The 14,270-nt window shown below is 49.5% G+C and overlaps 7 protein-coding genes across 7 annotated transcripts; 3 read left to right on the top strand and 4 right to left on the bottom strand.

Annotated features, from left to right (window-relative positions):
* Window positions 1–49: 49 nt before the first annotated feature.
* On the bottom strand, window positions 50–1,810 carry BO83DRAFT_32733 (PP5 family serine/threonine-protein phosphatase). Its single transcript, XM_025528080.1, has 2 exons — window positions 621–1,810; window positions 50–556 (listed from the first exon to the last, which is right to left on the bottom strand). Exons 1-2 carry the CDS (start codon window positions 1,572–1,574, stop codon window positions 518–520), a joined length of 993 nt encoding a protein of 330 aa, XP_025388177.1. The 5' UTR covers window positions 1,575–1,810; the 3' UTR covers window positions 50–517.
* Window positions 1,666–2,457, bottom strand: BO83DRAFT_378445 (uncharacterized protein). The gene has a single exon (XM_025531253.1). It carries the CDS (start codon window positions 2,184–2,186, stop codon window positions 2,010–2,012), a length of 177 nt encoding a protein of 58 aa, XP_025388176.1. The 5' UTR covers window positions 2,187–2,457; the 3' UTR covers window positions 1,666–2,009.
* Window positions 2,458–2,585: 128 nt separating this feature from the next.
* On the top strand, window positions 2,586–3,595 carry spt4 (transcription elongation factor SPT4). The gene is made up of 4 exons (XM_025531252.1): window positions 2,586–2,757; window positions 2,854–3,051; window positions 3,128–3,180; window positions 3,264–3,595. The coding sequence occupies exons 1-4, from the start codon at window positions 2,680–2,682 to the stop codon at window positions 3,295–3,297; spliced, it is 363 nt and encodes a 120-aa protein (XP_025388175.1). The 5' UTR covers window positions 2,586–2,679; the 3' UTR covers window positions 3,298–3,595.
* A 91-nt stretch (window positions 3,596–3,686) lies between these two features.
* gatA (4-aminobutyrate transaminase gatA) lies at window positions 3,687–5,735 on the bottom strand. Its single transcript, XM_025529427.1, has 4 exons — window positions 5,230–5,735; window positions 5,124–5,159; window positions 3,883–5,045; window positions 3,687–3,825 (listed from the first exon to the last, which is right to left on the bottom strand). The coding sequence occupies exons 1-4, from the start codon at window positions 5,478–5,480 to the stop codon at window positions 3,779–3,781; spliced, it is 1,497 nt and encodes a 498-aa protein (XP_025388174.1). The 5' UTR covers window positions 5,481–5,735; the 3' UTR covers window positions 3,687–3,778.
* A 2,262-nt stretch (window positions 5,736–7,997) lies between these two features.
* BO83DRAFT_32644 (uncharacterized protein) lies at window positions 7,998–8,346 on the top strand. The gene has a single exon (XM_025528040.1). The coding sequence runs from the start codon at window positions 8,044–8,046 to the stop codon at window positions 8,239–8,241; it is 198 nt and encodes a 65-aa protein (XP_025388173.1). The 5' UTR covers window positions 7,998–8,043; the 3' UTR covers window positions 8,242–8,346.
* BO83DRAFT_378441 (uncharacterized protein) lies at window positions 8,269–10,221 on the bottom strand. Its single transcript, XM_025531251.1, has 4 exons — window positions 9,684–10,221; window positions 9,326–9,630; window positions 8,943–9,267; window positions 8,269–8,891 (listed from the first exon to the last, which is right to left on the bottom strand). The coding sequence occupies exons 1-4, from the start codon at window positions 9,882–9,884 to the stop codon at window positions 8,451–8,453; spliced, it is 1,272 nt and encodes a 423-aa protein (XP_025388172.1). The 5' UTR covers window positions 9,885–10,221; the 3' UTR covers window positions 8,269–8,450.
* A 52-nt stretch (window positions 10,222–10,273) lies between these two features.
* Window positions 10,274–11,446, top strand: BO83DRAFT_398796 (uncharacterized protein; the record flags this gene model as incomplete). Its single annotated transcript, XM_025533283.1, has 7 exons — window positions 10,274–10,339; window positions 10,443–10,501; window positions 10,546–10,627; window positions 10,780–10,851; window positions 10,934–11,038; window positions 11,206–11,303; window positions 11,335–11,446. 7 exons carry the CDS (start codon window positions 10,274–10,276, stop codon window positions 11,444–11,446), a joined length of 594 nt encoding a protein of 197 aa, XP_025388171.1.
* Window positions 11,447–14,270: the final 2,824 nt, after the last annotated feature.

Raw genomic sequence — 14,270 nt, 5'->3', positions numbered from 1 at the left:
GCGGGGTCCCTGCCGTCGGGATTCTCTGCACCGACAGTCACTTTTAACCCTCATTTCTCCCCCATGCAATTCAGTGGCATCTTTTATCTAATTGATGGATGCAGAACTCTTGACTGGAAGGCAAGACGTACGACACGAAGCAATTCGTCCAACCAATTCCCCTTTCCCACAGCCAATCCAACATCGCCAGACCTGCACATGCGGGACAACTCAACCGCAGAGAACATACACCTAGATAGCCTTGAAGAAGAAAGATTAAAGATGTAACTAGCAAAATAGATAGATAGATATTCCGCTATGCAAAGAGTTCACGAGATCGTCGTCAATCATCCGTAGATACATGGCCCTCGTACTGTGTAATCCAAGGCTTTCCGCATCTTCTTCTTCTTCTCATCTGACCGTCGCAGTTCCCATCCTGAATCGTGATGTATATGTATCATGTCCCCGTCCGATCGGCGAGATTGACCCGCTCCCAATCCATCCCATGAACGCCCAGCTTGCAAAGCAGTCAAGCCTCTCACATCATCGACGACATGAGAGAGTTTTGCGCATACGCCTGGAATATCAACATTAGTCTGCCAGTCCGCACTTTTTTGTCAAGATAGTGATATATCACTTACCATCGGCTTAATATCCGGGTGAGGAACAGCCTCAAACACCTGGTACTCAAGCTTGAGCTCGGGTCCAATCTTGATAAAGGCACCCTTGTTCTCCGTGGTGTCGCAGTACTTCGGCGCAGAGAAGACGGTGATACACCGTCCGTCGTGCTCGACCTCGTAGCCCTCCATGCGCACCTCGTGCGAACGGATGATCGCTTCCAGACCGTTCTTCTCACAGAAGCGCTTGGTGACATCCGGACCAAACTGAAGACCAACACCACGCTTGCTGGGTCCGCGACCGGGCGCGGTCTGCGGGTCCGTCCACAGCATTTCCATCATCAAGCCCTGCTGTCCAGGCTGGCGCTGGTTGTGGCGGTTCAGCTTGCGGATATCATCCAGCGTAGTGTTGTCATCCGAGAAGAGACCACCGTGGAGCACAAGGTACTTGTTGCCGATCAACGTAGCCAGCGGCAGAGCCGAGAAAGACTCGGAGAAGACCTTGAACACCGTCTCGTTGTATTTGGCCTTGCACTCGCCCTCGAAGCCATACACCTTGTTCATGTCGTCCGTCTCGTGGTTGCCACGGTTCAGGAAGATACCGTTGGGGCGCAGCCACTTGTAGGCGTACAGCAGGAGAGCAATCTCCGTCGACCACGATCCACGGTCCACAAAGTCACCGTTGAAGAGATAAGCATGGGTATCGCTAGGGTAGCCGTTGAGGCGGAAGATCTCGAGAAGATCGAAGAATTGACCGTGCGTGTCACCGCAAACCGTCAACCTAGTACCCTCCTTAACACCCACCTCCACCATCGTCGGCTCCGCATAGACAAGATCCTTGACGGCCTTGATTATTTGGAAAGCGTATTTGCGATGGATCTTCTTTCCGTTCTTGAACCGCTCAATCATGTCATCAATGAACTCCTGCGTCATTTCCTTCTCCAAGCGCACACCATCATACTTCTCATCCACGACCATCGCATCGATATCCAGATCCTCGAAAGCGGAAGGCGGATCACCGACCTCGATCGCCTTCTCGAACTCGAGCCGACGAACGAGCTTCTCGCACTCGGTAAGCTTTAGCTTGGCATCGCGGTTGTTGGGCTCTCTCTTGATCACGGCCTTGAAGTCTTTCAGGGCTTCCTTGTAGTGCAGAATAGCGGAGTTCGCAAGGGCTCGGCGCCAGTAGGCCTATCGACGGTAGGGTGAATAAGTCAGAGAGGCGAACAACGCCAACAAGCAGTAACAGCAGCAGCAGCATCCAACGAACCTTGACATAGTTGGGGTCAAGCTCCAGTGCCTTGGAGGCATCAGCGATCGCAAAGCCATACGCCTCAAGCTTGATATGTGCCTAACCAAGAACCCCCAGAAACAGTCAGTATCTCAACACAGACCTCCACCTTCAACGCCAGATTATCCAACAGTAGCGCCACCTACCTGAGCACGGTTACTAAAGAACGACGGCTCCTTGTCATACTTCTCAATGGCTCTAGTGTAGAAATCTATAGCCGTAGGCCACTCATGTTCAGCGAAGGCCTTATTCCCCTGCACCTTGAGGGCAGTGGCGGCCTCGAGATCGGGGGAAGCCATTGGGGGGGCGTCGGGCGGCGCAACAGTGAAGCGTTTAACGAAAGGAGGTGGGGGAAGGTGGATTTCGGGGCAAGAGAGCACGAGATCCTTTCGCAGTTTAATATGGGAATGTTTCAATATGGGAAAAGCCAGAAAATGAAAGTAGAAATATGAAAATGAATAGAGAAAGGCGAAAAAGAAGAAAATATCAAAAAAGTAAAAAAGTTCCTGAAACTTTTTCCTCGGGCTCACCCGTTCCTGGATTCAACTTCCAAGCACTTTTAAACTTGGGTCGATGATGGATTGATTGATTGATTGATTTGCTTTCCCTTCCGTCACTTTTCTCCGGGCTGGGTGGTCTTGGCGCTGACCCTCCGATTCCAGAACCCTCTTGGTGTCTCTTGTTCTTGCCGCATGCATCTTACCTACAATCCCTACAACAACCTCTCCTACCATTCTATTGACTCGCCAATTCTTACCCTAGAAAAATAAGAGAAGGGCTGAAAAAGGCAAGATGTCCTTCTACGTCGCCCCCAGCCAGCAGCGTACTCTCCGCGCCTGCATGGTGTGCTCGCTCGTCCAACTGCACAGCGTACGTCCAGCTGCCCAGCTGCTACTACCTACCTGCCTTCCCCCCCCAGAAGAAAAAAAACCCCCAATTAACACATATTTGTTTTAAATGGAATAGAAATTCATGCGCGAAGGTTGTCCCAACTGCGACAACGTCCTCGGCCTCCGCGGCAACAACGACGCGATTCAAGAATGCACGTCGCAGGTCTTCGAGGGCCTAGTGACGCTCCGCGATCCCACAACCAGCTGGGTGGCTAGATGGCAGAGATTGGATAGTTATGTGCCGGGGACGTATGCAGTTAAGGTTACGGGGTCGGTGAGTTTACACCCATTTTATTATAGTGGTGGTGGGTGGTGAAGAGGATATTGGGCTGATAGTGCTGGGTGAACAGCTTCCCGACGAGATTATTTCCAGTTTGGAGGATTCGGGCGTGAAGTATATTCCGTATGTTTTATTCCCTGCCCTTGTCTTTGGTTTTATGTGGGGTAGTAATTGATGGATGCTGATTACAATGTGTCTTGATACAGGAGGGACGGTAGCACGGGTGAAGAGGAGGCGTAATCGATCGATCGCTGTCTGCTTGCTCGGATGTTTTTTCTTCGCTGCTATCGTTCGTTTGCGCCATATGTCGGTTCTCTATCTTGCACGGCATAGCGATATTTTCTTTCAAAAAAGAAGGGGATGGCTTGGCCTTCTTTCTTCGATTTGCACGATTGGAGTTTCGGTTCTACAATTTTCTCTTTCGATCATGTACGGTACGGGGTTTGTCGGGTTGGTGTTGATTCTGCTCACTGTTTATAATTTACAAAGGGGGATGTCTACTGGATACCCGGACAATATATTAAGATCAAGATCAACGCTGCCTTGGCGGCATCACTTTGTTGCTCAATGACTAGACTAGCATCATTGCCATAAATCGTAGCACAAATTGCCTAATATATAACGGCTAAAAATATCATGAAAAAGAAATGTCCCCATCCCAAGTTCCGCTAAACGCCAATACTCATAAACTAGAGTTCAATCAAATCGACCGTGCAGCTGCTTACAACTGCTTAATGATCTTCTCAACGCTCTCCAGGAGGATATCAGCTGCAATAAGTTAGCATTTTTTTTTCCTCTCTCATCCCGTATCTAAGGCAGACTTACCATGGTGCTTCTGGAAGACCAGCATGGGCCTCAGGCGGACGGCGCTCTGGCCGCTGCCACCAATGTTGACACCAACGCCCTTAGCCTTGACCAGGAACTCGTCACGCTTGGGCGTGTCCCAGGCAATGAAGGTTCCCTGGCCCTTACCACGCAGGTTCTGCAGGTGCTCGGGGTACTGCTTGGCGAGACGCTCCAAGCCGGAGAAGAGGTAGTCACCGGTGGCAGCAGTGTTCTCCACCAGGTTCAGGCGCTCAATCTCCTCGATGATACCACGGAAGATCAGAGCACGGGCCGGGTCACCCATCCAGGTGTTGAACTGACGGTAAGGCTTGTTGGGACGCAGGGCCGGGTTGCCATAGTAGTAACCGGCGGTCTGGGCCTTCTTGGAGAAGGTCACCATGTCAGGGGGAGTCTCCAGGTTCCAGTGGTCGTGGGCCCAGAACTTGCCGGTGGCACCCACACCAGTCTGCACCTCATCAACAATGAAGAGAACGTTGTTGCGCTTGGTGATCTCACGCAGGCCACGGAAGAAGGCAGGGGAGGCGTGGTTGTCACCACCCTCCGACTGGATGGGTTCGACGACAACAGCGGCGACGGGGTTGTGCCACTCCTTGATGAGACGCTCAGTCTCCTGCAGACAGCGCTGCTCTTCCTGAGCGTTTTCCTGAGCGTGCTCCTCCAAGGGGTACTTCAGGGAGGGGAAGGGGGCCTGGGGCCAGTCAAAGGCGGGAATGTCCAGCTTGTGGATGGGCTTGCTGCGGGTTGTAGACAGACTGCCGAACAGACGACCGTGGAAGGCCGACTTGAAGGACATGATGGACAGCTGAGGAGAACCAGGGGACTGGTTCTTCATGGTAGACTCCAGCTCCTCCTCGGTGAACTCGGTCTCAGCGCTACCACGCTCGCGCTGACGGTAGTACATAAAGGCGGCCTTGTAGGCAGTCTCGTTGGCATCCGAGCCGGCCAGGGCGGTAAACACCTGGTTAAGGCCCTTGGGGGCAGCCTTGAGGATACCAGTGTCCAGGATGTCAGCCCAGTCGTGAGAGGGGAAGTTACCCAGAGCCGGTCTGTTGATCAAAGCATTGACCATCTCGGGAGACTCTGCCACCTTGCGGAGGTGGGGGTTGTTGTAGCCGACGGGGATGGAGGCAATCTGAGCATAGCTGAGAACAATAAATATTAGAACCATACAAGCGCATTGTCGCAAGGATCATCATCGGTTGGTAGTAGTAGTAGCTTACACATCAAGAAGCACGTTTCCGTCCAGATCGGCGATGCTGTGTCTAAGTTAGTATTCGTTCGGCAGTCTTGCCCGCAAGGGGTGAGATAAATGCAGGGTCAACTTACTAGTTACCGTGGGACTTGTAGTAATCAGTCAGCATGTTCAAGCTGCGCACATCAAAGACCTTGTCGAGCTTCTCAGCAGCAGCCTTGTTGTTGGGGCCAGGAATGGCCGTGGCCAGCTTGGGAGCAGAAGGCTCATCGGGGAAATAAGGCTTCTCCGCAGCGCGCATGTGCGGAGTAGTGGTGAGAGTGCGGACGGCCGACAGGCGCGTCGTCGGGCGGAGCCTCAAGCTGGAGCGGAAGATAGCAGCCATTGTGATGAATTAATTGAGAGGAGATGGGTTTGAAAGGGAGAAATGGGTTGAGGGGCCAGGGGCACTGAAATACCCAGCTGGAAAACAGGGATGTGGGGAAGGATACGATGACGATAACGCAATGATGATTGATAAGGAGCTCCTCGATCGATGCTCAACCAGACAAGCAGCGGACCAGCACCGATTATAGATTTAAACTGGTGCAATTGAGATAACTTAGGAGGAAGAAGATAAATGACGAGAAAAATGGCAGCGTGAAGGGTTAAATATGGAGCGAGGGGGGCAGCTATTGAAGGGAGAGCTCGCGATGGATTGGAAGCTGCCCCGCGCCGTACAGCTGCTTCGGCGTTTTGCACCAATCAGCAGCCGTGCTCCCCCGGTGCTCGGCGACTTCTCAACCCATCCGGAGAGCCGCCGTTCAACATGATAATTCCTAATGATAATAGTAATTCGATAATCCAATCATTCAGATGGAAATGTTCTTTATTGAGTCACTCTGCTTGCCTCTTCCGCCGACTGCCGATGACAGTGAGTGGCAATGAGCACAGGAAGTGACTGCCTAATGGGGTGAGATCATATCGGATCTGCATCGCTTATCAGTGGCAGGGGTGGCCGATAAGCACTCCGTCTCTCGCTGCGAACTCCGATGCATCACCGCCATTCCAGTGATGGCCATTTATGCTAAGGAGAAGCAGGATTTTGGTTAGGTAAGAAAATACATAAATTGCTCACTTCCTTTGTAGCTGAGAGTAAGATAGCTACATTGTTTTTGCGATAGCTAAGTTCAATTCAATTGAAGGCAGTGCTACTCGAAATATATTTTACTGCTGCTAGGGTTGTACGTAGACCTTGCTGGTTGACATCATCAAGATCGATGATCATGATCCATTGAGGTTCGGTTGAAGGATATCGTGAGAGTACTAGCAGTACATGTACATGTACTAGAGGAGCCATGGAAGTAATATGAAATTCATCCAGTCTATTGTCTAACATCTGGCGACAAACGAAGCAATACAGCATGCGATAGTCCAGGTCAAGCAACAACTAAAAACCTAAATATCATAGCCAATTAGACCAGAAATCCAGGTTACTGACACCCGAGCCTTCTAGAATCCGTATATGTCAAGAATGCTCACATGTCAGAGACAGTACTAGCGTCTCCCCTAACTCAAATTCGAATAGAACCAGAACATACAGCCATCCATCCCCCCATAAACTACCAGATAAAATCCTGTACATACTCAATCGTCAATTGCAGCAACCCAAAACTATATATACCCGATGTCACTTATCAAAGACACCAAGAAAAAAACCAATAATTCAAAGCAATAATCCTAAGCAAGCGACCAGCACAAGCGAATATAACAAACAAAGCCAGCTGAATCACCTTAAGTAAGCTCCTACTAATATAACACCCTAACAAGGATAAGTCAAGAGCAAAGAGCCAAAACCAGCACATAAGTGAACACACGCACACACACAATCGCAAATCCTAATACCAACTCTAACACTGAATACAACCTACCTACCTACAGTACTAAGCCCATCATCATCATCATCATCATCATCATCTCTCCACAACCCTTAGTTAAGCCAACTTGTCCAACTTCAAAGCCAGCCAAGACATCCTCTCATCCTCTCAACCCCAACCCCGACACCAACACCAAAGCTGAAAAAAAGCGGGGTATAGCACACAATAATATACCCAAGCCCCCAAGTAAAATTCCAAATCTCAAATACCACGATCTACTAGATACATATGCACACACGGCCCCCCCCGTCCAGCTTTAATCTCCGATGCAAGATTAGCTGAGTAGGTGAGCATCCAATCATATTCATGATAGTAGTAGTAGTAGTAATAGTAGTAGTCTAGACCATTTGTCATTGTCTACTGTACTGTGTAACTACACCATACTCCGATTATTCAGACAGAAGTCCAGATTACTCCCCTGCTGTGGGCAACGGTACAAAGTAGTAACTGGAAGTGAGTGGAGTGCACCAAGTAAAAAAGATGTGGCCCTCTTCCACCATAATCAATAATACACTTTGACACATTCTTTTTCCCACGGAACATGACTGATTAACATCTAGAAGAGAAAAAAAATAACTACAGCATCCCACAATCCCACCATCGCTATATACCCCCAAAGTTAAGTTACCACAAAACAACTAGAAACAATCCTCTTCCACCAAACCACGCAGCAAAAATAAACCACACCAACTTAGACTACCCCTCGCCAAACACCCCCCCCGAAGAAACATTGTCAGATCTTAATTACACCCATCCGCACCTGCGTTAGATGCAGCAAGACGGGCCGTAGTCTATTGATTTAGTCTAAGTTACTCAAGACTACAGAGTAGTTTACAACACGTCAATCTACGGAGTGGCCGATGTCAAAGATAAACTGGCACTTATCAAAAACATAAATCAATAACCAACCCCACTGCATCCCTCCGACGGAGCGGACACGGGGCTCTCATTTTGGTAGGCCCAACCTGTGCTGCACTGGGGGATCCCTGCAGGGAGGTAGTGATAATACTGTCTGTTAAGTATGATCTATGGATGGAATCGGAGGAGGCAGGAGAAGCGGGACTGGATGGGGTACTGTATAGGATCGGATCAGGCCATACTGGCATCGGGCATGAGTGGAGTCATGACCTAAAAGTAATTGCAGTGGAGCCGGAGACCCACTCCGTTTACGGAAGGATTAGGTTGACACTTAATATCGGATGGGCTGAGATACTCATGATTTACTCGTGAGACGGTCGCGTGGTGGTGGGATTGTGTGTGGTATATTCATGTTCGTGATGTGTTTGGTATACTATAGGTACATGACTCCAGCCTCAAAAGAGTATACATAGGTAGTAAGTTATACATGTTCATAACTCAATTCATAACCAGATGACTCCCCCTTGTTGCATTAAGGGGAATGGAAGAAAAGAAAAGGAAAATATAGAGAGCGTGACACCCTAGACTGGGTTGCTGTTTTCGTAAAATGTGTGTTGCTCCTTGGAGTCACGGGTGAGTGAGGTGGAGGAGACGTCGCTTCCAGGCGACGTATATACCACACCATTATTCTTTAAATCGACGTGATGCGTCGGGGTTGCAACGCGCGTGTGATTCGACATGACCTGAGAGTTGTTGCTATGGCTGGGTCGCCGATTCTCGGTCCATGTCTCCATCTCAACAGTGCGCAAGACCTCCATACGATCCACGGTGGTATCGCCTTGGTAACCATACTGGCGATCTTCTATCATTTTGGAAGCGCGGGACTGCTTGGATGGTCCAGTGGAAGACCATCCCTTCAACTCCCGGTTGCCGAATGAGGATCCGTAGCCACGGGCGGACGGGAGAAGGTGGGGCAAGACAAATCCGATAAGAGGTCTCAATGCAGGTGCAGAAGCACAGATCTAATACAGAGTTAGCCGTGATACGCGCGCATTTTGAGAGGGTGATCATACCAATGCCAAGTTGATTTCTACCGATCCGGCGACCAGAATAGGCCATCCCATCCAGGTAGTGTCATAGGAGGCCATCATACTCTTCCAGACATATACGGTGCGCACCGTACCCGCCACGTTGACAAAGATACCCAGACCAAAGATCGAAATCACGGCCATCCGCTGCCGGGCAGGCAGCTTCAGGTTCCAGATCAATGGCATCGGGACCAGAGTGCAGAGAAAATCGGTGAAGATGTTGACAACGCTTGCAGAGAATACTGCTGCGCCATAATTGACGCAATGATGAGGATACATCGGCTCCAAGTCCCAGAAAGCATGGATAGGCCTGTTTTATGACAAGGTAAGTCAATGCAATGCAGTGAGTCGAGGAACAGGGGACTCACGAGCACTGAAAGATGCTGACTAGCAAAAAGACAATGCAGCACAAGGCCACAAAGATGAAGGAGACAATCACGACGATGTTGTAGATTCGGTACAGTCCCTTGCTCCCCGTTCCGATGAGGCGCTTGCAGAACCACAGAACCGAAAGCTTGGTGATTGAACAGGAGAGGGAAAATGTAATTTGGAAACCGAGGTTGTATTTGGTAATGACGGGTAGCCAGGACAAAGGCACATCCCATACATGCCGGTTCGCACCCCAGCGCTCAGTCGCCAGAGATGTACATGCACACATGCCCACTGCAATAGCCTAAAAATTGTTTATTAGACCGGTAACCCATCATATATGCAACTTGGACGTACAAAAGCGATGACGATGAAAAAGTCATCGAGACCAGGTGTGCACGTTATCTTGAAACGCGCGTAAAGACGGAGAACAGTCACGATGAATGCGATGGAAAGAAGGACGATATTCACAATATTCACGGCCGGCCCGCGGGTCACAGGGTCAACGTAGTTAGGTGTGGGCCATGTGGCCAGAACCTCGGCCGGGGGGAGTTGCATGTTGGCGATTTAGCCTGGTAGGAGCGAGGGCAATAAGGTGTAAGATGTTGAAAGTTGGTGGCACTGTTGTATAGTGCCGTATTGTTGTCGTAAATGTCGAAATGTGGTCAGCCATCAGCAACCCCCAGTCGAGCAGTCGAGAGTCGCATTGGCCATCGTCACAGTCAAGATCAGTCTGGAGTGTTGTCAAAAGCGAAGGTAGTCAGCCGTGGCCGACTGATGATACACGAGGGCCAGTGATGTTGACAGCACGAGTGAGGAGGGGAACTAGAGAGATGATATACCACGATGGCGAGTATCCACCCCTGGCCTAGACAAGTTGCGACATAAATGGTCCCTTCGCTAACCATGGACTAGGGAGTTTATTTCTGTGTGTCATTTTGAGTTTAATGGATTTGTTCAATTTCAGATCTAGTATCCCGGCCAAGCGGGAAGTCAACTCCTCCAATGAGACTGTGAGCGGACCTCCACCGCAGGCCATTTTATCCAACCGATGGCAAGCAGAAGTCGCAGAACCGAGAATTACCGGGGTACCAAGCCAGCACAGGACAATGATAGGCAGATCATCGACCCGTCGTTCACGGTCGTCTCCACATGCCAGGGGGACGATCTGAGCAGTTTGAGCCATTTGAATGGGCTCGTTGGCGGAAATGTCAATTAGGAATAGGGATCTAAAATGGACCCGGACCAGAAAGTCAAACCGGTTAGCTCGTCTGAAATTTGCGGGCAGGGAGGGACTCCTGGTTCAGCAGTCACTCCATTCGGGGCAAAGCATGTGCAAAAGTTAGGTTCTGACTTTAGGGAGGAAAGACGAGGTGGTATCCCGGCTAATGGGGGGAAGAAGACTCCAGCCGAGGCCACTGACAAGCCCATGGAGAGAATTTTGGTCCTTCAGACAGCGGACGTGAGAGAAAATCAATTGGAGCAAAGGATGCGAGATCCACAATCTAATTACAGGGATGGCAAGGTTTGCGTCGAGCTTCGAAGGGGAGGCCCATTAAGCTGGGGCTGATGAGCACGAGCGGAGAGAGTAAAAAAGCGTAAGAAAGAGTAGGAGGAAGCAGGAGCCAGTCAGGCTGAATGAGGAAAGACCACGACCAGCAGCGGCGACTCCACCAGAATTCCACTTACCTGCGGCACACCAGTCCCTTCTGGTGCTTAGTTCAAACGAACTAAAGAAAACAATGCTACTGTACTCCGTACTTAGTGGCCTCCATTCTGTCGTAGATTTGACTCCCAGCAAAGAACTGGCGCCAGAGCCTTCCGTTTTTGGATGAGCGCCAGATTGCCCCGCACGCATTTTCCCTTCCATAAATTACAGAATGTCCACAGAAAGTCTTCCCCTCACATTTGGCCCGGGTGGATGAACCATCATTGGAAATACCCTCAGCAAGCATTGAACTGCCGTGGTGGCTTGTTGTGCACCTTGAATTTCCTTTGGTGGTACCAGCCCTATGGAAACTCTTTACTATGGTAATATTAGCCCGATCACGATATACTTACTGTATGCAACCCTTGCATGTGCATCACCACCATCGCCATGTTGGAGATGTCCTGCATGACATGGGGAAGGCCCACGAGTCATAGGCGGGCCCAATTGGGTAATGATGCGAGATACGGTGGGAATTCGATAAGAGAAAAAAAAATTTTTTTTCAATTCACACCCAGAAAATTTTGTGAAATTCTTAAGATAGATCACACTCGTTCAACCTCCAAGACTCCAAACCACTATTGTCTCCCATGTCCCCATATCGGTGTCTGCTCTGTGCGTGCAAGTGGGCAGCAACAGTCCGAGTTGGTATCTGCACGGTCCTGGCTACTCCTGAATCGACCATTGTGCGATGATCATCCAAGTTCCTTGGTGATTGATGTCATCATTCCGAAGTCTTCATCGATCCAGCCTATATCGGCCAATACTGCTCGAATTGCCGCAGTGCTCCTCGGAGAACAATTGATCGGAACTCTAACCGGTGATCCAATTCGGGCAAACAACGATATGCCGATTTGCCTCGTCAATTTTCAACTGCTGATAGCGAATACTCTATTTTCCTCTATCTCTTTTTCCCCCTTGCCCAAACCAGTGAGACTAACTTTTCTTGATTTCTCTAATTAAGTAATCGTTCAGAGAAGGATTGACTGCGACCAATAGTCCGTGATAATCTCCCAGCTGAAGGTACTCGCCAAGGTAGCTTTTCCTGGGTGATCTTCCCGTAACGAGACCGGGATTCCAAAAAGCTCAACACCAGGGCGAGCTGGTTGTGATGATCCTTACCAGCCATGGGTAGTCCTCAAGAGCCCCCGTTCGTGATGGAGTCAATACTTTTGTCATCACGTTCCAGAGCGGACCCGGTCTTCCGGAAAATGATAGGATCGACGAGATTCCTTGGGCACGAAAATAGGCAACACTGGGTGTTCCTGTCCATGGTTCAACCTCGATATCTCGGGAATAACTCGCAGGAAGCAACTAACTTCAATATCCATGAACATCTTTAATATTTTCCCCCTCCGTCCCAGACTTTCCTTCTAGACCCTTGTCTAATCCGCTTCTATGCATTCCCTTTGCCCACGTTCTGTCGGTCGCCGTTTGGGCGGCAGTTAAGGTGGTTCCCAGCCCCATAAATAGGACTAGCCGCAAACTTTAACGCGAATGGTGCCGGCTGTCCAGGGTTGATCGCCGCCGGGCTCGAATTGTCTGGTTAAACCTGAAGATCTTTGCGGCCGCCTGAATGTAGTTGAAAATCATATTGTGCGCATCGTGGCTCGCTTTGACCATACATTCCGGGGTACAGAACTGATAGCTGCGTTTACGTCTGTCAATGGCTGCTGCCTCATGACTCCTGATTTGAAAGATGGGGTCCGCGCATATATCCCCAGGTTCGAAAATGAGTCCTGCGGGCTTACTTCGCCAGCGACACAGCTACTGACATGATTCAGATACTCAAATGGTCCACTATTCATGAAGCACCCTGTTGTTTCAGCTGCAAACCTACACAGTAGATTCACTCCTACATAATTCACAGAGTCTGTAAATAATCCCAAACCCCTTCGAAACCTAGCACCTTGCCATGAACGAGATGAAACGGGATGAAACAACAGAACTGGTGACTTGGCTTTTTCGGACAAGCTTTTCCAACATGATGGATGCAGAGAACGGAGATCAAGATAATGTCACAAATCCATCCGGCCGTCTTCTGCGACCGACCAGACATCCGGCAATCTGCAATCCGCAATATGCTTCCCAGTAAACTGCTTCGGATTTCTTTAAGTTCCTCCTTCCATCCGAGAGCAATACCCCTCATTCCTGATGTTCTACTCTATACAAACTTCAACAAAACTCTCTCAGACACCAAATATCAGCCTTTACAGTCGACTCTCGCCACATTGAACCTACTCTTAACACTGACAGCCTTGTCAGTAGATCCCGATATTCCGAACGAGGGGTAGATTATGTACTCTTGCCTATTCCGGTTCTTGAAGGAGCGGTTCTCAAAATTGGGTCGGATCCTCAACGGATCCCGTTTTCGGACCCGAACCTTATCAGGACAATGGGGGACATATAGCCTATGCCCTGCCAAGATGTCAAGACCCTGTTTATTTCACCAAAGAGCGCCGTCGTATATAGTGTCTGATACTACCAACACTTACTTCTTCTAGATAATGTATGCTTGCGTCATCTAGCTCCTTGGTTATACACTTATCTCCCTTCAGCCTGCTATCATGGTCAATGCAATCTCTGCGATAAACCATGAATATGGGCTGAACCATGATGCTCTAAGCAGCAAAACAATCATGATTTATGGATCAACAAGCACTGACTCCTAAATAACCTGCCCAAAACTCACCTACTACCTCATAATCATATCCCCATCTCCCTCACCCCCCCTCCCCCACCAGATTTCCCAGAAAACCCCTCTTACTTCCTTGGTTCCTATCCCCAACCATCTCCTCTCCACAAACGGAAAATGTAGCCACCCACGAAACAGCCCCTCATCCTGCAATCTTCAACAGCAGTTGAAACTCACCTACACAGACCAGCACAAAGCTCCATATAGGCTGAAACAAACCAATGAAGCATGTGCTATTACAGAACTGCCGAGTTGGAGCTGGAGCTGGAGCTGTCGATTCCAAGCTAGGAGAAGCTTTCCCGAGACCTGAGCTTGAGATTTGGGAATTCATGTGGAGTTAGATCGACAAATCAGCCCACCTCCGTCTCAGCTGGGAAAGCCACTGTCGGAGATGTCTGTAGGTATGTAGCTTAGCTTTGGCAATAAGGTGTCTCTTTGGGTATTAGATGGAAAATTATAGCTCTAGGTATGACGGATGTTTGCCGAGGGAGTGTGAATGGGGTTTTCTCATTATGTTTTGATTGTTTTGTTGTAATGATGT

The sequence above is a fragment of the Aspergillus eucalypticola genome, assembly GCF_003184535.1.
Source record: "Aspergillus eucalypticola CBS 122712 chromosome Unknown BO83scaffold_12, whole genome shotgun sequence".
NCBI classification, from domain to species: domain Eukaryota; kingdom Fungi; phylum Ascomycota; class Eurotiomycetes; order Eurotiales; family Aspergillaceae; genus Aspergillus; species Aspergillus eucalypticola.
Note: the sequence above shows the minus strand (reverse complement) of the source record. Positions and strands in the feature narration are given on the sequence as shown.

Bases quoted from the DNA above. Each gene is read 5' to 3' on its own strand.
- BO83DRAFT_378445 (XM_025531253.1), bottom strand. From the start codon at position 2,186: ATGGCTTCCCCCGATCTCGAGGCCGCCACTGCCCTCAAGGTGCAGGGG.
- spt4 (XM_025531252.1), top strand. From the start codon at position 2,680: ATGTCCTTCTACGTCGCCCCCAGCCAGCAGCGTACTCTCCGCGCCTGC. The intron at 2,758-2,853 runs GTACGTCCAGCT...TAAATGGAATAG, and splicing joins CGCTCGTCCAACTGCACAGC to AAATTCATGCGCGAAGGTTG. The intron at 3,181-3,263 runs GTATGTTTTATT...GTCTTGATACAG, and splicing joins TCGGGCGTGAAGTATATTCC to GAGGGACGGTAGCACGGGTG.
- BO83DRAFT_378441 (XM_025531251.1), bottom strand. From the start codon at position 9,884: ATGCAACTCCCCCCGGCCGAGGTTCTGGCCACATGGCCCACACCTAAC. The intron at 9,268-9,325 runs GTGAGTCCCCTG...GTCATAAAACAG, and splicing joins GTCAGCATCTTTCAGTGCTC to GCCTATCCATGCTTTCTGGG. The intron at 8,892-8,942 runs GTATGATCACCC...ACTCTGTATTAG, and splicing joins TAGAAATCAACTTGGCATTG to ATCTGTGCTTCTGCACCTGC.
- gatA (XM_025529427.1), bottom strand. From the start codon at position 5,480: ATGGCTGCTATCTTCCGCTCCAGCTTGAGGCTCCGCCCGACGACGCGC. The intron at 5,160-5,229 runs GTAAGTTGACCC...ACTTAGACACAG, and splicing joins TACAAGTCCCACGGTAACTA to CATCGCCGATCTGGACGGAA. The intron at 5,046-5,123 runs GTAAGCTACTAC...TATTGTTCTCAG, and splicing joins GGAAACGTGCTTCTTGATGT to CTATGCTCAGATTGCCTCCA.
- BO83DRAFT_32644 (XM_025528040.1), top strand. From the start codon at position 8,044: ATGGAATCGGAGGAGGCAGGAGAAGCGGGACTGGATGGGGTACTGTAT.
- BO83DRAFT_32733 (XM_025528080.1), bottom strand. From the start codon at position 1,574: ATGGTCGTGGATGAGAAGTATGATGGTGTGCGCTTGGAGAAGGAAATG. The intron at 557-620 runs GTAAGTGATATA...TTGATATTCCAG, and splicing joins ACCCGGATATTAAGCCGATG to GCGTATGCGCAAAACTCTCT.